The sequence below is a fragment of the Scyliorhinus canicula genome, chromosome 24 (assembly GCF_902713615.1).
Source record: "Scyliorhinus canicula chromosome 24, sScyCan1.1, whole genome shotgun sequence".
Classification (NCBI taxonomy): Eukaryota; Metazoa; Chordata; class Chondrichthyes; order Carcharhiniformes; family Scyliorhinidae; genus Scyliorhinus; species Scyliorhinus canicula.
Genome location: NC_052169.1, coordinates 25,205,628 through 25,226,811, shown reverse-complemented (window position 1 = coordinate 25,226,811; position 21,184 = coordinate 25,205,628). Strand labels below are relative to the sequence as shown.

Below are 21,184 nucleotides of genomic sequence, written 5' to 3'. Positions count from 1 at the left end.
GTTTGCCTCCCATTTGCGAGCTGGATCTGAAATTTGCAACTTGACACGCTTCAAAATAACTGCGTTCTACTGACTGTGTTCAGTGGCTGAATTGAATAAGCGCTTTCAGGATGCATCATGGAACTGAGTCAACATGTAGATAATTGCACACAGTTTCTTTTCCCATTTGGGTGCTTTCTGTGTTCTCCAGGTGTTTATTTTTTCAAAAGTCGAATCCCAGGATTGTCTTACCCAGTAGAATATTTGCCATTTTACCTTTTATTCACCATTTTGCAAAAGTTGGTAGCCTACCATTGTTGGCTGGCAGCTGTGGGATAAGTTTGAACACGTGTCATGTCATGCAGTGAAATCGCGTATTTTGGAGAGGAGAAGTTCAAGGCCAGGAAAAATAGTTTTTGGGTTGTGGAAGAATTGATGGAAAATCCTTGGTAAAAGTGAATGTTACTACTCTTCCTATGCAGAAGTCCAAATGCATCTATATATCCAGGCAGAAAGTTGTTTTGTAGAAGGTACGCTGAAGTTGCGGATCGGTTTGTACAGTTGTGCTGGATTTAGTTTGTGCATGTGGCTGTGGTACATACTGCCCCAATAAAGGGTGGAAGGGGGGGGGGGGGGGGGGGGAGTAAAACCTGGACGGGGCCAATGTGGACTATTTGAAAGTAAAAAAACTTTCCACGCACATCTCCCTTAAACTTTCCCCCTCACCTTGAAATCGTGACCCCTTGTAATTAACAAATTAACACCCCCACTCTTGGAAAAGGAGGCTGTAGATGCTGAAATGGAATGAGCAGGAGCTGATTCCAGCTGCTTCCTCCGTGTACTCCAAACTTGTTTAATTAGCCATTTGTATGAGCAGGTCTTGTGAAAAGAACTGACCAGTTTGCTGCTTCAGTTGGGGAAGTGGGACAGCGTGTTGGGCAGAGCTCTTCAAGAGACCGAAAGAATTAACAAAACTGATTAGCACTTCATCTTATATAATTACTCCGGTGTTTAAAGACCAATGCTGTGTTGAGTTACTAACATTATATTTAAATGATTGGATAATTGAAATGGTAAGCAACAAAAACAATCACATTGCCAGACTGTTCAGAGGTTTACTACACTCACTGATGCCTATTTAAGCCTTTGTAGGAAAGTTAGCATGGGTTAAAATTTAGGGACATCCTCGTGCGTTTTGATATTACGCTTGTGTTTAATCAGTTAAACCTATGCAACCTACTGGCACAGAGCTTTGGGTAGATGGGTTATCAGGAATTGTGACAGGATGATGTTGCCAGGTCCTGTTAATGGGTTGCCTTCCATCCCAACCACATACACGTAGCTGGGGTATCACACAATTGCTTGGCTGAGGTACTGGATCACTGCTGCGGAAGATTGATGGAGTTCCATTCTGCCATTGTAACTGTGTCAGGTTCCCAAGTAGGATGAGTGTTAGACAGTTGCCAAGTACAAGTTTCAGCATCCTGACGAATAGCCGCTATTGGGAAGCGCTTACAATGGCAAATATTGTGGGAGTGCATTTCCATTTTTCTTCACCACAATAGGGACCAGACCGTGGTTGGAGGCTCCGAGCCCCAAAAACAACGGCATTTCTCTTCAGCTATATGACTGCCACCTGCCTTCAGGAGACGGAAGGACATCCGTACGACAACTTCTGATCTGCCCGTCATCTTCAAAGACGATAATGTCCAAAGCAGCGTCTTGGATTATTCATTATCCAAGGTTTGCGCTTCATATTTAATGCATTTTCTAAAGGGTGACAGACGTTTTTATTTATTTCTGTTTAAGATAAACCAAAAGAAGAAAAAAAGGACTCCTTTACAGAAAAACTTGCAACTCAGATTATTAAAAATCTACAAATCAAAATAACAAGCATTCATGTGCGGTACGAAGATGCTGTAAGTAGATTTTCATTTGCCTGAAAGCATTGTTTCATTCAGTTTTATATAAATTCCGTCTGCAGATATTAAGAGCACATAGTTACAATCCGTTATTGTATGGACGGCAGATCTGTTTCCTTGCGTGACTGTAAGATCGATCAGCAATATTGAACATAAGTAACATTTTAACTTATTTTTCTTTGTAACGATGGATTTTCTTTTTAGATTACAGACCCTTCGAGGCCCATTTCTGTTGGTGTCACGTTGGGAGAACTTAGTTTACAGGTAATCCACATAAACAACTGTTTACATCATAGAGCTATTATGGCACAGGAGGATGTCTTTGCTCCATTGAGTTCATACTGGCACTCCTTGAAGCAGTCCAATCAATCCCATTTCCTCTCTATCCTGTCAGCTTATTTCCCTCAAACTTCCATACAATTTTCTTTTGAAATCATTGCTCTTCTCCATTTCTAATACCCTCATAGGCAGCCCATTCTGGGCCAGTGCGACTTGCTGTGGAAAAACGCTATTCCCCACATCCCACCTTCATTTCTTGCTCAATAGCGCTGCTGCCTCACAGCGCCAGGGACCCGGGTTCGATTCTAACCTTGGGTGACTGTCTGTGTGGTGTTTGCATGTTCTCCCCTTAGCTGCATGAGGTTGAATTTAATTAATCTTTATTGTCACAAGTAGGTTGACATTAACAGTGCAATGAAGTTACTGTGAAAAGCCCCTAGTCGCCACACTCCGGCGCCTGTTTGCCTACGCTGACGGAAAATTCAGAAAGTCCAAATTACCTAACAGCACGTCTTTTGGGACTCGTGGGAGGAAACCGGAGCACCCGGAGGAAACCCACGCAGGCACGGGAAAATGCAGACTCCCCAAAGACAGTGACCCAAGCTGGGAATCGAACCTGGGACCTTGGAGTTGTGAAGCAACAGTGCTAACCAGTGTGCAAGTGTGCCGCCCAAATGTATGTCAGAAATGGGACCCTGTGTGTGGGTTAGGTGGATTGGACATGCTAAATTGTCCCTTAGGGTGCAGAGTTGCAGGAATTGGGCAGGGGATTGGACCGAGGTAGGGTGGTCTTTCGAAGGGTCCTGCAGACTCGATGGGCCGAATGGCCACCTTCTGCGCTATGAGATTCTATGAGAACCTAAATCTGTGTCCCTACCCTCAGGTGTTCTTGTGTGATCAGGTAACGGGAACTGCTTTTCTCTCTCAGCTTCTCTAACTTAACCCTGTAGCTAAAACCCCCTCCTTCTCCTTGGAGCCGTTTTGGTTCCAGTTTGGGTCAAAGTCCTGGAACTCGGGGTGGGTGTCCCTGCACCATATGGACTGAACAAAGAACAAAGAAAATTACAGCACAGGAACAGGCCCTTCAGCCCTCCCAGCCTGCGCCGATCCAGATCCTTTATCTAAACCTGTCGCCTATTTTCCAAGGATCTACTTCCCTCTGTTCCCCGCCCGTTCATATATCTGTCCAGATGCATCTTAAATGATGCTATCGTGCCCGCCTCTACCACCTCCGCTGGTAAAGCATTCTAGGCACCCACCACCCTCTGCGTAAAAAACTTCCTACGCGCATCTCCCTTAAACTTTCCCCCTCTCACCTTTGAAATCGTGACCCCTTGTAATTGACAGCCCCACTCTTGGGAAAAGCTTGTTGCTATCCACCCTGTCCATTCCTCTCATAATTTTGTAGACCTCAATCAGGTCCCCCCCTAACCTCAGTCTTTCCAACGAAAACAATCCTAATCTGCTCCACCTTTCTTCATAGCTAGCACCCTCCATACCAGGCAACATCCTGGTGAACCTCCTCTGCACCCTCGCTAAAGCATCCACATCCTTCTGGTAATGTGGCGACCAGAACTGCATGCAGTATTCCAAATGTGGCCGAACCAAAGTCCTATACAACTGGAACATGACCTGCCGACTCTTGTACTCAATACCCCGTCCGATGAAGGCAAGCATGCTGTATGCCTTCTTGACCACTCTATCAACCTGCGTTGCCACCTTCAGGGTACAATGGACCTGAACTCCCAGATCTCTCTGTACATCAATTTTCCCCAGGACTCTTCCATTGACCATATAGTCCGCTCTTGAATTAGATCTTCCAAAATGCATCACCTCGCATTTGCCTGGATTGAACTCCATCTGCCATTTCTCTGCCCAACTCTCCAATCTATCTATATTTTGCTGTATTCTCTGACAGTCCTCGCTATCTGCAACTCCACCAATCTTAGTATCATCTGCAGACTTGCTAATCAGACCACCTATACCTTCCTCCAGATCATTTATGTATATCACAAACACCAGTGGTCCGAGCACGGATCCCTGTGGAACAACTCGGAAAGGGGCCATACTGGACCTGGTATTGGGGGAAATTCCCTGGGATATTCAGTTGCCAGTCCTGCCCTTCCCTCAACCAAGTCTCAGTAATACCAATAACATCATATTCCCAGGTACTAATCCAAGCCCTAAGTTCATCTGCCTTATTTGCTGCACTTCTCGCATTAAAACAAATGCACCTCAGACCACCTGTCCCTTTGCGTTCATCATCTCTTCCCTGTCTACTCTTCCCCTTCGTCACATTGAGTTTATTATCTAGTACCTTACTGGCTTTAGTTGCTGCCTCTTTACTGTCCTCTAACTTCCTAATCTGGTTCCCATCCCCCTGGCACATTAGTTTAAAACCTCCCCAACAGTTTTAGCAAAAGCGGTTCAAGAAGGCAGCTCACCACCAACTTCTCAAGGGCATTTGGGGATGTGTCACAAATGGTGGCCGAGCCTGCAATGTCCAATCCCATGAAAGAATATATTTTTTAAAACACCCTTGCACTCCTTCTGAGACCTTCACACCCTTCCTAAAGTGGAACTGAAACTGGATGCGATGCTATTGTTGTGACCTAATCAGAGCTTTACAAACTCCCCAGCATTTGTACTCCGTGCTCTATTTATAAAGCCAAAGACCTCCACCCCTATGCTTTGCTGACCACTCTCTCAATAGGCTCTGCCACTTTCAAAGATATATACATATAAAACTCTGTCCCTGCACTTTCTGTCGACAGTTTGTATTGCCTCTCTGTAGCCCTCCTGCCCAAAATGCATCATCTCACACTTGTTGATATTAAATTCCATCTGCAACGTGCCTACTGTTACAGATATTGCTAAGAGCATGATATAAATATGATGAAGAACTTGTGTGTTGTGTCTCTTGACAACAGCAGTACATCTATCTCATTCACTCAACCTCCACGTAAAACCTCCACGTAGGGGCTTGTTTAGCACAGGGCTAAATAGCTGGCTTTTAAAGCAGACCAAGGCAAGCCAGCAGTCTAGTTCAATTCCCGTACCAGCCTCCCCGAACAGGCGGCGGAATGTGGCGACTAGCAGCTTTTCACAGTAACTTCTTTTGAAGCCTACCTGTGACGAGCGATTTTTATTTCATTTTTTTCATTTCAAATTGGAATTGCCATCATTGCATGCAACAAGAAAAAAATGTAGTTGAAGAAGAATGTACTTCCTTCAAACAAAAATGGGAAGATGGCACAGTTGTAGCCTTCCATAATATTCTGGCCGCTGTAGGTGGTGGGGGTGTGTAACTACCAGTAGGAATTTGCAGAGCAGGCATTTTGTAACACAGAAATATCGAAAATAGGAGCTACAGGAGGCCATTCAGCCCCTTGCACCTTTTTCCACCATTCATTATGATCATGGTTGATCATCCAACTCAACAGCCTGATCTCCCCCCCCCCCCTCGTCCTTTGATCCCCTTTGCTCCAAGAGCTTTATCAAACTTTTTCTTGAAAGCATACATTGTTTTGGCCTCGACTGGTTTCTGCAAAACCAGATTCACCACTCTCTGCGTGAAGAAATTTATCCTCATCTCCGTCCTAAAAGGTGTACTTCGTATCCTTAGACCATGACCCTGGTCTGGACACCCCCACCATTGGGAACATCCCTCCTGCTTCTACCCTGTCTAGTGCTGTTATAATTTTATAGCTTTCTATCAGATTGTCCTCCTCATTCTTCTGAGCTCCAGCGAATATAATCCTAACTGACTCCATCTCCTCACACTTCAGTCCTGTCATCTCAGGAATCAGTCTAGTAAACCTTTGCTGCACCCCCTCTAGAGCAACAACATACTTCCTCAGTTAAGGAGAGCAAAACTGCACACAATAATCCTGGTGTGGCCTCACCAAGGCCTCGTACAATTGCAGCAAGCCATCCCCACTCCTGTATTCGAATCCTCTCTGTGTGAAGGTCAATGTATCATTTGCCGCCTTTACCGCCTGCTGCACCTGCATGTTTACCTTCAGCGACTTTGGTACAAGAACACCCAGTGTGTTTTTAGATGGTCAGCCATTTCTTTTCCCCCCATTATAAATTCCCCTCTTTTTGACTGCCTTCAATCTTTTTGTCTTCACATACCTATACAAACGTTTAGTCAGTTTTTATGTTCCCCACAAGCTTACTCTCGTACTCTATTTTCCCCTTCTTAATCAATCCCTTGGTCCTTCTTTGCTGAATTCTAAACTGCTTCCAATCCTCAGGTCTGTTGTTTTCCACGGGCAATATGTAGGTCTCTTCCTTCGACCTAATAATCAGAGGCAAATGCAATTTTCAGGATTAATTGGAACAATTAGTTATCGCACAATGTAAAATTGTTTCTGGGTGCAATTATGGATTGCTATCTGATGCAAGTAATTGTCAGCATCATAAAGGGCTAGCAATGCTTGCTGTGATGGTTCTCGCCAAAGTGAAAACAGCTGGTTTAAAACAATGCATTACATTGCAGAATGTAACATGAAATAGAAAAAGAGAGGAATACGATTTTGTAAGCTTCAGGAAGGCTTTGAGGTGATTTGAAAGGAACTGAGAATGATGGATTGGTACTATTAGAGGTTAGGCACAGAAAGAAGGTGGATGGAGATGTAATTGAGGAACTGCATAGTGTACATTGCCTTGGGCGCAGTGGAGGAAGTAGTAAACACGTGGGCAAGAGATGAAATATTATCAAAATTATGGAAGTTATGCATGAAATATGCGATCATTGTTACATCTACATTTAGGAAGAAAAGCACAGATTGAAAGTACAGAATGAATGGAGCGGTCTTAAAGAGCCATAGAGAAACAGGAGGCTTAAATATATAAAATTCTTGAAAGTACATGCAACCAGAGATAAAGCGGAGCCTGCACATTCTCCCTGTGTCTGCGTGGGTTTCCTCCGGGTGCTCCGGTTTCCTCCCACAGTCCAAAGACGTGCAGGTCAGGTGGATTGGCCATGGTAAATTGCCCTTAGCGACCGAAAAAAGGTTAGGAGGGGTTATTGTGTTATGGGGATAGGGTGGAAGTGAGGGCTTAAGTGGGTCGGTGCAGACTTGATGGGCCGAATGGCCTCCTTCTGCACTGTGTGTTCTATGTTCTAAGGAAAAAGATAAATATATAATTGAACAATGGTCTACTAGTCTTAACTATTCCCACACCCTGTCCCACCCTCCACCCAAACACACACAAGACAGACCCACGGGAGTTGGAAAGGTTAAAAAATAACAGGGATTAAAAGGCATGATATGGTTTTTTTGCTGCCAGCAATGGTGGTCTTCAACCAGAATCTGCAGGCTGTAGAATTCTCTCTGGAAAGTCACTTTCACTTTCAACAATGGATTATCTGCCTCATTGAGCTAAAACTACAGTTCTCAAGATGAGGGTTTTAAGTGGGCTTTTAAACAGTCTCTCTCCTTGCTCTGAACCTTCAGGAAGAATCCAGCAGCAGAGACACGATTTGGAGCACAACTTCACAATTCTTAATCAGGATAGAAATGCCTACTTGCCACAGCTTCCCCTCACAGTTCACTTTCACAGGCTAACTGGAGGCATTCAAATCGCCAGGCCTTTCAAACAGAGTTTTACACTTTCACCGACCTGGCTGGAGATATTAAAGGCAGAAGTTATTAGGCAGATATTAGGGGCAGCAGGGTAGCATGGTGGTTAGCATAAATGCTTCACAGCTCCAGGGTCCCAGGTTCGATTCCCAGCTGGGTCACTGTCTGTGTGGAGTCTGCACGTCCTCCCCCTGTGTGCGTGGGTTTCCTCCGGGTGCTCCGGTTTCCTCCCACAGTCCAAAGATGTGCGGGTTAGGTGGATTGGCCATGCTAAATTGCCCGTAGTGTCCTAATAAAAGTAAGGTTAAGGGGGGTTGTTGGGTTACGGGTATAGGGTGGATACGTGAGTTTGAGTAGGGTGATCATGGCTCGGCACAACATCGAGGGCCGAAGGGCCTGTTCTGTGCTGTACTGTTCTATGTTCTAAGTTAATTGGCCAAGCTGGCTGAAATCATTCAAGTTGCCAGGCCGAAAGTTGCTGGAGAGAGAGGCTTGCTCTGTGCTGCTTTCCAAGTCTTCACAGAACTGGGACAAAATGGAGACTGCCTTCTGTCCCAGAATTGTCTGAAAAAGCTGCACCAAGCGAAAGCAGATGTTGCAGAATTTCAGATGCACTGATTGGCTGCTGGCCATCAAACTGACATCGCGTGGCTGTGCCACAGAGCATCAAGGGGAGATCTGGGCCAGTGCATTAGGCTGGGGGTGTTTGACCAACTTTCCGTATTGAATTGCCACATTTCCGTCCACTCAACCAAACTATTGATATTCTGGAGTCGTCAGCTATCCTGTTCACTATCAACCACACCGCCGTTTTTTGTGTCATCTGCAAATTTCCTAATCGTGTCCCTCACATCTAAGTCCAAATCATTAATATATATCACAAATAGCAAGGGTCCTAACACTTTATCCTAGGAAATCACTTTCCATTTGCTAAAAGACCCGACGATCATTACCCTTTCTTTCCTGTAACTGAATCAATTTTGGATCCAACTTGCTACATTCCCCGATATCCCATGGGCTTTTACTTTTCTGACTAGTCTGCCATGTGGCAAATGCCCTCCTAAAAGCCATGGAGATCACATCTGCCACACTACCCTTATCGCACTGCCTTTTGTGTTTCCTCAAAAAATTCAATTCCGTTCAGTTCAGTTGAATAGCTTTCTGTTTTGATCACTTGATCACCTTGCTTTTTTTGAAAGTAAGTTGGCTTGAACGTTATTTTGCTGTAAGTCAGAGCACGATTAGCTGTGCACCCTGAGGAACGCCCAAACATCTGCCGTGTGTTTTGCAGCAGCAGAAGTAAATCTTTTCACACACCACTGTAGAACAAAGAAAATTACAGCACAGGAACAGGCCCTTCGGCCCTCCCAGCCTGCGCCGATCCAGATCCTTTATCTAAACCTGTCGCCTATTTTCCAAGGTCTACTTCCCTCTGTTCCCGCCCGTTCATATGCCTGTCTAGATGCCTCTTAAATGATGCTATCGTGCCTGCCTCTACCACCTCCGCTGGCAAAGCGTTCCAGGCACCCACCACCCTCTGCGTAAAAAAACTTTCCACGCGCATCTCCCTTAAACTTTCCCCCTCTCACCTTGAAATCGTGACCCCTTGTAACTGACACCCCCACTCTTGGAAAAAGCTTGTAGTTGGTTTTGCACTTGTGTTCACTCTACTGTCACATAGAAAATACCGTGAATTAAAATACCCTAAAATCAAATTGAAATATGTGTTTGTGCAAATAGCTTTTGAAAAAACATTATGTTGACCAGCCTTTTATTTCCAGACAGCAGATGAAAACTGGACACTATGTATTTTGAGCGACACTGCAAAAATCATCTACAAGGTATTTGTCACATGGAATTGTAAATGCCTGATATGTACCAAATTCTGGGGTTGTTCTCGAGATGCGGATGTGGTATTTAGTAGTCATGAGGCCGGTTAAGAAAATTCTGTTAATCGTGATATTAAAAAGCAGCCAAAAAGACACAGTTGGACTAGTGGACAGAAAGCTAAGATTGTTATGGGAGGTGGTAGTGGCATGACTTGGAATTGTCTTGGGTGGTCTATCTTTATGTCAGTTACATGGATTGAATTGCAGTGAATTATATTGAAACTAGCTGATGACATCAAATTCTAGATCAGAGCAACTGTCGAGGAGGATGTGGAAAATTGAAAATGACTTGGGCGAGGGGAATGGGAAAATACATCGTGGATTCATTTTAGTGTAAAGCAGTGAGAAAGAAAATAGTGGGAATAAGTACACCTCTGTGTATCTGTAATGATGGGACGATAATTTGTAAAGGCTTGAAAAAGGCAAATGGGATTCTGGGCTTTATACTTTAATGATCTAAACCAAGGCAGTCATGACTATTTTCTGTTTGGGACATAGTTGGAGTATTGTCTACAGTTCTGGGCACCCCATTAAAGGAATTATAGAGCCACTTAAGGGATCACCAGATGCATGCGCACGGAACACACATGCACGCGCACAGAAACGTGCACGCATGCGCACAGAAACGTGCATACATGTGCACAGAAACACTCCGCGCACAGAGTTGATACCCAACTAAACGCTAACATGTGTATCATTACTGGAACACTACACTCAACACGACACTCATGGCTCCCTGTCCTGATAAATATCACTCCTCCACATATCCGCCAACTTGCAGTTACCCATACGATGATGGGAAAAGTTTGCAATCTGCCCCCGGCTGCCACTTCAACTCCCATCAAGGAAAATTCTCCCACCCAACACTCCCAACAAAATTCCATCTGGACAAATGAATGGGAATCATTGGACGTGACAAACAAATCCAACTCAGCAGCTGCTTGGTTTCAACCTTCCAAGCAAAGAGTGGTCCATCCTTTACAGGATTGGGACCATGGTCCCTGCTTGGCCGCTCTCCATAGATGGGGCATTAATGTCAGCCCCCTGTGTGGCTGTGGGAGAGAGGAAGCTGTGCCCCACATCATTGAACAATGTCCAATCAACAGACGATCCGCACTCAACACAACAGGACCAGAAGAAGCCGCTTCGCTTCGGGACTTTCCATTCGCTAATTAATAAAATAATATTGGGCATGAGAGGACGGAGCTATGAAGAAAGTCTTTCAGCAATGTGACTTTTCTTACGAGAATGGGGAAGGTGCAGGAAGAACTAGCAGCGATATCAGAATTGGGAAAGGCGTTAATAGAATAGTAGTGAAAGATTGCTTCTGCTGGTTAGTGAATTGTGAACAAGTAGAACATAGGCTTAAGGTTATCACTAAAACAATGAAAAGGAAATTGATTTTTTGCACGGAGAGTGCAGCACAACATGTTTTGCTGTAAATAATTGCTGAGTAGAAACTGGCAACATTTGGGATAGAATTGAGCAGCTATTGGAAATTGTAATGAGGGGAGTGTGGGATTAGAAAACAGACTAGACAAAGGAGAATAATGGCTCAGGTTGGTAACCTTCAATCAAAACTCCACAGATGCTGTCTAACTTGCTGCGTAATTACACCATTTTCTGGTTTTATGACGAATTTTGAGCAGATGTCGCATTTTGCTTTTGTCGTAAAGTAGATTGCTTCAGTTCAAGACTTCATAATGGCTCAGGCACGTGGGCTAAATGGTAGCCTCGTGGGCTAGTTTTAGATTTTGTGAGGTGTACAGTAGTTTAGGTGACTGCCTTGGGGACTGGGGATGGTGTAGGTGAAAAGATATTGGTGAAGTATTCTGAAATGGTGCAAATATATTTACACAAAACAAACATGATTGTATATGTAAACTGAGGACTTTTGTGTTGTGATGTCAGAGTATTGAGCACTTGAAATCCAGAGGTGGGCAGGTTAGGTGGATTGTTCATGCTAAAATTGCCCCTTTATATCCAAAGATGTGCAGGTTAGGGAGGGTTGTGGGGGAGTGGGCCTCGGTAGGGTGTTCAGAGGGTCAGAGCAGGCTCGATGGGCCAAATGGCGGCCTCCTGCACTGTCGGGGATTCAAAGTCTAAATTATGGTGATGTAATTACTTAATTTGTTCTGTGATTTTAAATTCAAAACTCATTTCCTTTTTTGGTTAATAGCATATGTTTGTTCTTTAGCTTGTCCGCTTAGATTGCCTTTGTGCCTACTGGAATGTCAACAGTTCATTGTTTTGCCAAAACCCGAGGGAACAAATCTTGGTACGTATGTCTGTCAGGTTTTGGAAGAATTAAAGATTTATTATAGTTCAGGTGTGCATTATTAAAAGCACCGTCCGATATGAGATTTTCGTGTTTTCCTCCAATTCCTTTCTTTGCCCCAACATGACACCAGCCGACACTCCTCAGATGTGAAGGCCAGGGAAATATCTTCAATTATAACTCATCTGATCTGCCTTTAAAAATGGCGATTCCAGGTTCTTCATCTTCTTCTCCTGGCTCTGATGTTTGAAGCAAGGTATCCGTTTGGCTGTATCTCTCTGTGTTGCTATCGGTGCCTGAGGATGTGGTGACCACGGTTGTATCCAGTACTCCAGATCTGATGGTAGCTGTGCCTTGCGCGGACCAATTCACATCTGGGATGGTGCTGTGTCCACCTCTCAATGCTTCCTTAGAGCCAGTTAGTTTTCCTTACTGTAACTGCATACCATCCCATTCGCTTCAATGATCAGTGGTACACTCAGATCTTGCTGCTTCACTGTAATACCAGTGATTTTCCCCTTCTCCAACTGCATTACCTTGTATTGATCCACGTTAATTGTGTGTTGACGCACATCAATCCGCCTTGTCACCTCATTAAGAATTCTTTGAATTTGGTTTGCCTGTTCAATATCATTGGAAACTGTCTTCTAGATTTGGTGGTTCTTTAGATTTAGTGTTATTTCTGTCCCCAACTTCAAATTATTGTATATATTGTTTTATTAGAGTATCCAATTATTTTTTTCCAATTAAGGGGCAATTTAGCGTGGTCAATCCACCTACCCTACACTTGTTTGGGTTGTGGGGGTGAGACCCACGCAGACACGGGGAGAATGTGCCAACTCCACACGGACAGCGACCCGGGGCCGGGATCGAACCAGGTCCTCGGCGCTGTGAGGCAGCAGTGCTAACCACTGTGCCACTGTGCTGCCAGCTCAAATTTTTATATTTGCATTGTAACTGCCTGTGATACCGTGCGCGGCATTGTTAAGCCTGTAGGGTGCCCTGATGTGCGTCACATAATACCATGCTGTCAGCAATGTTTTTATTTCGATGTGACTTCTCCAGCGCAACACCTCGCTCGTTGAGCAAGTCTAATTTCAAAAAATGTTTCTGGAAAGTGTATTGATCATAAATTGTGCAGCATCATTTTTGACTCCGCAATTGCTTCACCAAACGTAACCCTGGTTTGTCCACTAGGCACAGCTGAAAGAAGGAATAGCTTCCAGTGCTCATGAACCCAAGAATCATGACTATAGTAAGTGGCATCATTCTAACAGTTTGTTGTTGTATGAGATGTTTTCTAAAATCCTGTTGCAGTTCAGCCTGGAATTTATTTTCTTGGAAGGGATTATTAATTTATTTTATACTGAGGTCTGCAATTGTAATCGTATCTTTTTAAAAAATTCATTCATGCGATGTGGGTGCACCTGAAAAGGCCTGCATTTATTGCCCATCCCGAGTTGCTCTGAGAAGGTGGTGTTGAGCTGCTGTCTTAAGATGCGAGTTTTTTGTGTTGAATGTGCTCCCACAGTTCTGATAGGCAGGGACTGCCATAGCATTGACCCAATGATGGCGAAGCAAGGCACTTTTCGCAAGTCAAGAGTTGTGTGTGTGTGTGGTGGTGGTGCAGTTGGAGGATGTGCCTGTTCGGGCTAGTAGACAATGTGCTAATCAAATGGCCTGTTCAGCCCCATTAAGTGGGGTTTGTTGTATCTTGGCTGAATTGGGAGGCTTTTCATTTTCGGAGAATCTATAGGCCCGAGTCTGGCAATCTGACGAACAGTGACTGCCCAGGTGTTTGCTGCTGTTGACGGTTTCAACAGAACTGCAGCTTCCAGATAGCCCTCTGGCATCATTATCACCACCCCTAACTCTGCTTACTCTTTCCTATCTTCCCCCATCCAACCTGGCGACCCCTGCTCTGCGCACTCCAATATTTTGAGGGACAAATCTGACGGCTACAGAACACTCGGCCTAATGCTTGTGGTGGGGTAACTTTGAGACAATAATCTCAGACATTATTAGTTGTTGTTTGGCAAAATATGGGTTAATAAATTGTATCCTTGAGTAAAGAGACCAAAACTATCATACTCTCGTTGTGGCCTCACCAATGCCCTACATGTGGTGCAATGCCATCCTCATCTTATTCTTAAATACATGCAAATTAATTATAATAAGATAGTGGTTAGCACTGCTGCCCTCACGGCACAGAGACCCGGGTTCAGTTCCGACCTTTCGGGACTTCTGGGAGGAAACCGGAGCACCCGGAGGAAACCCACGCAGACATGGGGAGAACATGCAGACAGTGACCCAAGCCGGGAATCGAATCTGGGACTCTGGCGCTGTGAGGGCAGTGCTACCCACTGTGCTACCGGTCTGCCTAAGACTCTAGGATACATGCCATCATGTCCTGGGGACAGCAGGACTATCATGGTTTGATCACGATGTTAGAATTAAACCTGAGAGAAGCAAATTGGGGAGAGTGAGTGAGTGGGAGAAGCAGAAAAATCAAAATGGCTGGCATTGGAGCCATTCTCAATAAAAGACCTAGAGAGGGCAAGAGGCTAGAGGGTGGTGTTCAGCTGGAGGAAGAATTCTAAAACCTGGTCAGTGGGTCTGCTGAACAGGGGAAGGCTCCTGGTTAAAGTAGTGGCCATGGAAGCAAAGGCCAAGGATTAAGGTTGAAATTCATTAAGGGGGGGCTTAAGGGGATGAAGGTGACGCCTTTGCTGAGGACAGATCATGCAGGGAGAGAAGGGTTTTGTGAATAAAGGCAAGGGTTGACGTTGGAAGAAGGGATGGAGTCAGGAAAGTGAGGGGGAAGAACGAGGGGCATTGTTATCTAGGAGTTATTGAAACTTGTGTTTCGTCACAGCTGAAAGGAAGAAACTACATGTGTTAAAGCACAGAAGGAGATGGAAGAAGGAAATTGGAGCAGGGCAGCTTTGAGATAGAAGAGAAAGGTCGAGAGCATTCATGTGACAGCGAGTGACATTGAGTGTGGATTAATGTGGCGAGAACAATGGGCTGAGGATTGCTGACCATCTTGGCGGCGATACTTATAATTGAGGTTGGATCTGAAACATGAAGGGTGGAATTTTAGTTGGAATCCATATTCGCAGAACGAGGAGAGGCAATATAAACTGAATGGTGCAGTATTACAGGGGCCGCAGGAATATCATGACCCAGGGTGAAGAGCATATTTAGCAAATGAGATCCAGGGCTTTATAAATAGAAGCACAGGGGGCAAAAGCAAGACAGTTATGCTGAACCTTTATGAATCACTGATTAGGCCTTCGCCGCTGGAATATTGTGTTCAGTTCTGGGCTTTACACTTTTGGAAGGATATCAAGGCCTCATCGAGTGCACAGAGGAGATTTACTGGGATGGTGGTGGGTCATTGAGGTATTACTTAAATGTGGAGAGATCAGAGAAACTGGGGTTATTCTCCTTAAAGCAGAGACGGTATGGTGAGATTTGGTAGAGAGATGGTCATAATTATGAATGGTTTTGATGAAGAAAGTGGGGAGAAGTTTCCCTGCGACGGGTTCAAAAGACGCAAACTTGAGTCAGAATTGGTAAAATAATTTTTCTTAATAAATTTAGAGTACCCAGTTCATTTTTCCAATTAAGGGGCAATTTAGCATGTTCAATCCACCTACCCTGCACATCTTTGGGTGTGGGGGTGAAACCCATGCAAACATGGGGAGAATGTGCAAACTCCACATGGACAGTGACCCAGGGCCGGCATTGAACCTGGGACCTCGGCGCCTGCAGTGCTACCACTGCACCACTGCACCACCGTGCTGCCCGGCATTGGTAAAATAACCATAAGACATTGGAGCTGAATTAGGTCAATTCGGCCCATCGAGTCTGCTCTGCCATTCAATCATGGCTGAAATGTTTCTCATCCTCATTCTCCTACCTTCTCCCCATAACCCCTGATCCTCTTATTAATCAAGAACTTATCTATCTCTGTCTTAAAGACACTCAGTAAATTGGCCTCCACAGCCTTCTGCGGCAAAGAGTTCCACAGATTCACCACCCTCTGGCTGAAGAAATTCCTCCTCATCTCTGTTTTAAAGGATAGTCCCTTCAGTCTGGGACTGTGCCTTCGGGTTCTTGTCCTCGGGCAACACAGGTGGAGAGGGTAGCCAAGAAGGCATACGGCATGCTTGCCTTCATTGGCCGGGGCATTGAGTATAAGTATTGGCAAGTCATGTTGCAGCTGTATAGAACCTTAGTTAGGCCACACTTGGAGTATAGTGTTCAATTCTGGTCGCCCCACTACCAGAAGGATGTGGAGGCTTTAGGGAGGGTGCAGAAGAGATTTACCAGGATGTTGCCTGGTATGGATGGCATTAGCTTTGAGGAGCGGTTGAATAACCTCGGTTTGTTCTCACTGGAACGATGGAGGTTGAGGGGCGACCTGATAGAGGTCGACAAAATTATGAGGGGCATAGACAGAGAGGATAGTCAGAGGCTTTTCCCCAGGGTGGAGGGGTCAATTACTAGTGGGCATAGGTTTAAGGGGCATGGTTGAGAGGAGATGTACGAGGCAAGTTTTTTTTACACAGAGGGTAGTGGGTGCCTGGAACTCGCTGCCGGAGGAGGTGGTGGAAGCAGGGACGATAGTGACATTTAAGGGGCATCTTGACAAATACATGAATAGGATGGGAATGGAGGGATACAGACCCAGGAAGTGTAGAAGATTTTTGTTTCGACGGGCAGCATGGTCGGCATGGGCTTGGAGGGCCGAAGGGCCTGTTCCTGTGCTGTACTTTTCTTTGTTCTTTGTTCTTAGTCTCTCCTACTAGTGGAAACATCTTCTCCATATCCACTCTCTCCAGGCCTCTCAGTATTCTCTAGGTTTCAATGAGATCCCCCCCCTCATCCTTCAAAACTCCATCGAATACAGACCCAGAGTCCTCAACCACTCCTCATATGAAAAGCCCTTCATTCCAGTGATTTTTTTTTTTTTTTTTTCCCCCCCCCCCGATAAATTTAGAGTACCCACTTATTTATTTATTTTTCCATTACGGGGTAATTAAGCGTGGGCAATCCACCTAACCTGCACAGCTTTGGGTTGTGGGAGTGAAACCCATGCAGACGTGGGGAGAATGTGCAAACTCCACACGGACAGTGACTCAGGGCCAGGGTTCGAACCCGGGTACTCAGTGCCGCAGTCCCAGTGCCAACCACTGTGCCACATGCCGCCCTTCCAGTAATCATTCTTGTGAACCTCCTTGCGACCCTCTCCAAGGCCAGCACATCCTTCCTTAAATACAGGTTCCAAAACTGCTCACAATACTCCAAATGGGTCTGACCAGAGCCTAATACAGCCTCAGAAGTTCATCCCTGGTCTTGTATTCTAGCCCATCTCGACATGAATACTTTTTTTTTAAAATAATTTTTATTGAAAGAGTTTTTCCATACAGACATTTACCCCTACTAATTTTTAAATTATTTACAACACAATCCCTCTAGGCAAATGTCCCTCCCTCGCCCGCCCTCTCGCGCGCACCAGTCCTCCTCCCCCCCCAGGCAACCTTAACAACCAAGGCAGCCTACAGTTTCAGACATGAGCAGCGAGCAGGCTTGCCCGCGTTACAGTCGTGCGTGTCCCCCCACGACCCTTGCTGCCCCCCCCTCCCCTCCCCCCCCTCCCTCCCCCCCCCCCCTCCCCCCCCCCCCTCCCTCCCCCCCCTCCCCCCCTCCCCCCCTCCCTCCCCCCCCCCTCCCTCCCCCCCCCCCCTCCCCCCCTCCCCCCCTCCCCCCCCCCCTCCCTCCCTCCCCCCCCTCCCCCGGGTTGCTGCTGCCACGACCCCGAACGTCTATCTCTGATCTAAAAAGTCAAGGAAAGGTTGCCACCGCCTGGCGAATCCCTGTACCGACCCTCTCAGGGCAAATTTGATCCTTTCTAGCTGAATATAGCTAGCCATATCGTTAATCCAAGTTTCAACGCTTGGAGGCCTCGCGTCCTTCCATTGAATTAATATCCTTCGTCGAGCCACTAGGGACGCAAAGGCCAGTATTCCGGCCTCCCTAGCCTCCTGTACCCCCGGTTCTACCCCGACCCCAAAGATCGCAAGCCCCCATCCTGGTTTGACCCTGGACCCCACCACCTTCGACACCGTCCTTGCCACCCCCTTCCAGAACCCTTCCAGCACCGGACATGCCCAGAACATATGCACATGGTTCGCTGGGCTTCCCAGACATCTGACACACCTGTCCTCACCCCCAAAGAACCGGCTCATCCTTGTCCCCGTCATGTGAGCTCTATGCAGCACCTTAAATTGAATGAGGCTCAGTCTCGCACACGAGGAGGAAGAGTTGACCTTCTCCAGTGCATCCGCCCACGTCCCGTCTTCTATCTGCTCTCCCAGCTCCCCTTCCCACTTGGCTTTCAGCTCCTCCCCCGATGCTGCTTCCGCCTCCTGCATTATCTTGTAGATGTCTGATATCTTCCCCCCTCCGACCCAGACCCCCGAGAGCACCCTATCACTCGCCCCCTTACTGGGGAGCAGGGGAAACCCCTCCACCTGCCGCCTAGCAAATGCCTTCACTTGTAAATATCTGAACATGTTTCCCGGGGGGAGCTCAAACTTCTCCTCCAGCCCTCCCAGGCTCGCAAACCTCCCCTCTATAAACAGGTCCTTCAGCTGCCGTATGCCCACCCTGTACCAGCTCTGAAATCCCCCGTCGATGTTCCCCGGGATGAATCTATGGTTCCCTCTTATTGGCGCCGCCAACAGTCCTCCCATTTCACCCCTATGTCGCCTCCACTGCCCCCATATCTTGAGGGTGGCCGCCACCACCGGGCTCGTGGTGTACCTCGTGGGGGGGAGCGGCCATGGTGCCGTTACTAGGGCCCCCAGGCTTGTGTTGCCACAGGACGCCCTCTCCATTCGTTTCCAAGCTGCCCCCTCCCCTTCCATCATCCACTTGCGCACCATTGACACATTTGCCGCCCAGTAGTACCCCGAGAGATTGGGCAGTGCCAGCCCTCCACTGTCCCTACTCCGCTCCAAAAAGACCCTCCTCACCCTTGGGGTGCCATGCGCCCACACGTAGCTCATGATGCTACTCGTCACCTTTTTGAAGAAGGCCCTAGGGAGGAAGATGGGCAAGCACTGAAATAAAAACAAGAACCTTGGGAGGACCGTCATTTTGATTGACTGCACCCTCCCCGCCAGCGACAACGGTACCATGTCCCACCTCTTAAACTCCTCCTCCATCTGTTCCACCAGCCTGGAAAAGTTCAACTTGTGGAGGGTCCCCCAGTTCCTTGCCACCTGCACCCCTAAGTACCTAAAGCTCTTTCCTGCTCGCTTGAAGGGGAGTCTCCCAATACCCTCTCCCTGGTCCCCCGGGTGTATCACAAAAACCTCGCTTTTGCCCAAATTTAATTTGTACCCCGAAAAGTCCCCAAACTCTGCTAATAGTTCCATTATCTCCGGCATTCCCCCTTCTGGGTCTGCCACGTACAGCAGTAGATCATCCGCATACAGCGATACGCGATGTTCCTCCCCTCCCCTAGTCAGTCCTCTCCACCCCCCTGAACCCCTCAGTGCCATCGCCAACGGTTCAATCGCCAGTGCGAAAAGTAGGGGGGATAGGGGACATCCCTGCCTGGTCCCTCGGTGGAGCCCGAAATACTCCGACCTCCTCCCGTTTGTCACTACACTCGCCGTCGGGGCCGAGTAGAGCAACTTCACCCACTTAATAAACCCTTCCCCAAACCCAAACCGTTTCAACGTCTCCCACAGGTACTCCCACTCCACCCTATCGAATGCCTTCTCCGCGTCCAGCGCTACCACTATCTCAGCCTCCCCCTCCACTGCCGGCATCATAATTACATTCAGCAATCTCCGCACGTTCGTGTTGAGCTGCCGCCCCTTCACGAACCCCGTCTGGTCCTCATGGATTACCCCTGGCACACAATCCTCTATTCTAGCTGCCAGGATCTTTGCCAGCAACTTGGCATCCACGTTCAGAAGCGAGATAGGCCTGTAGGACCCGCACTGCACGGGGTCTTTATCCCGCTTCAATATCAGGGAGATCAGAGCCTGCGACATTGTCGGGGGCAGAACCCCCCCCTCTCGCGCCTCATTAAAGGCTCGTACCAGTACCGGTCCCACCAAGTCCACATTTTTCTTATAGAATTCCACCGGGAACCCATCTGGCCCCGGCGCCTTCCCCGCTTGCATCTGACCTATTCCCTTGACTAGCTCCTCTAGCCCTATTGGCGCCCCCAGCCCTTCTACCAGCCCCTCCTGGACCCTTGGGAATCTCAATTTGTTTAGGAAGTCCTCCATTCCCCCTCTCCTTGTCGGCGGCTCAGACCGATACAACTCCTTGTAAAAATCCCTGAAGACCCCGTTCACTTCTTGCCCCTTCTGCACTACCTTCCCGCCCCTCTCCTTCACTCCCCCAATCTCCCTAGCCGCATCTCGTTTGCGAAGCTGGTGTGCCAGCATCCTGCTCGCCTTTTCCCCATACTCGTAGACCGCGCCCTGTGCCCTTCTCCACTGCGTCTCTGCCTTCCTGGTGGTCAGCAGGTCGAACTTGACCTGCAGGCTGCGCCGTTCTTCCAGCAGCCCCTCCTCTGGTGCCTCCGCATATCTCCTATCCACTTCCAATAGCTCCCCCACCAGCCTCTCCCTCTCCTGCCTCTCCTTTCTTTCTCTATGCGCCCTTATGGAGATCAGCTCTCCCCTGATCACTGCCTTCAGGGCCTCCCAGACCATCCCCACCTGCACCTCACCCGTGTCATTCAAGTCCAGATAGCTCTCAATGCTCTTCCGGACCCTTTTACACACCTCGTCGTCCGCTAACAGCCCCACATCCAGCCGCCACAGCGGGCGCTGGTCCCGCGCCTCCCCCATTTCCACATCCACCCAATGCGGTGCATGATCAGAGATCGCAATGGCCGAGTACTCAGCTTCCCGTACCCTCGGGATCAGCCCCCTGCTCAACACGAAGAAATCGATTCTGGAGTACACTCTATGGACGTGGGAGAAAAAGGAATACTCCCTCGCCCTCGGCCTACCAAACCTCCATGGGTCTACTCCTCCCATCTGCTCCATGTACCCCCTCAGCACTTCTGCCGCTGCCGGCCTCCTATTGGTCCTTGCGCTCGATCTGTCTAGCCCGGGGTCCAGCACTGTGTTAAAGTCCCCCCCCATGATCAAGCCCCCTGCCTCCAGTCCCGGAATGAGGCCCAATAGGCGCCTCATAAAACCC

At 47.4% G+C, this 21,184-nt stretch overlaps 1 protein-coding gene across 7 annotated transcripts in view; it reads left to right on the top strand.

Moving 5' to 3' along the window:
* vps13c (vacuolar protein sorting 13 homolog C) overlaps positions 1 to 21,184 on the top strand; it is a 368,173-nt gene that overhangs the window by 48,380 nt on the left and 298,609 nt on the right. For all 7 annotated transcript variants that reach the window (XR_005458698.1, XR_005458696.1, XR_005458697.1 and 4 more), the window contains 5 exons: positions 1,789 to 1,898; positions 2,106 to 2,165; positions 9,553 to 9,612; positions 11,858 to 11,938; positions 13,136 to 13,193. Coding sequence is in view for 4 of the 7 variants with exons in the window: in XM_038784422.1 (XP_038640350.1) it covers positions 1,789 to 1,898; positions 2,106 to 2,165; positions 9,553 to 9,612; positions 11,858 to 11,938; positions 13,136 to 13,193 (369 nt within the window). In the remaining 3 variants the exon portion in view is untranslated. The remainder of the gene's footprint in view (positions 1 to 1,788; positions 1,899 to 2,105; positions 2,166 to 9,552; positions 9,613 to 11,857; positions 11,939 to 13,135; positions 13,194 to 21,184) is intronic.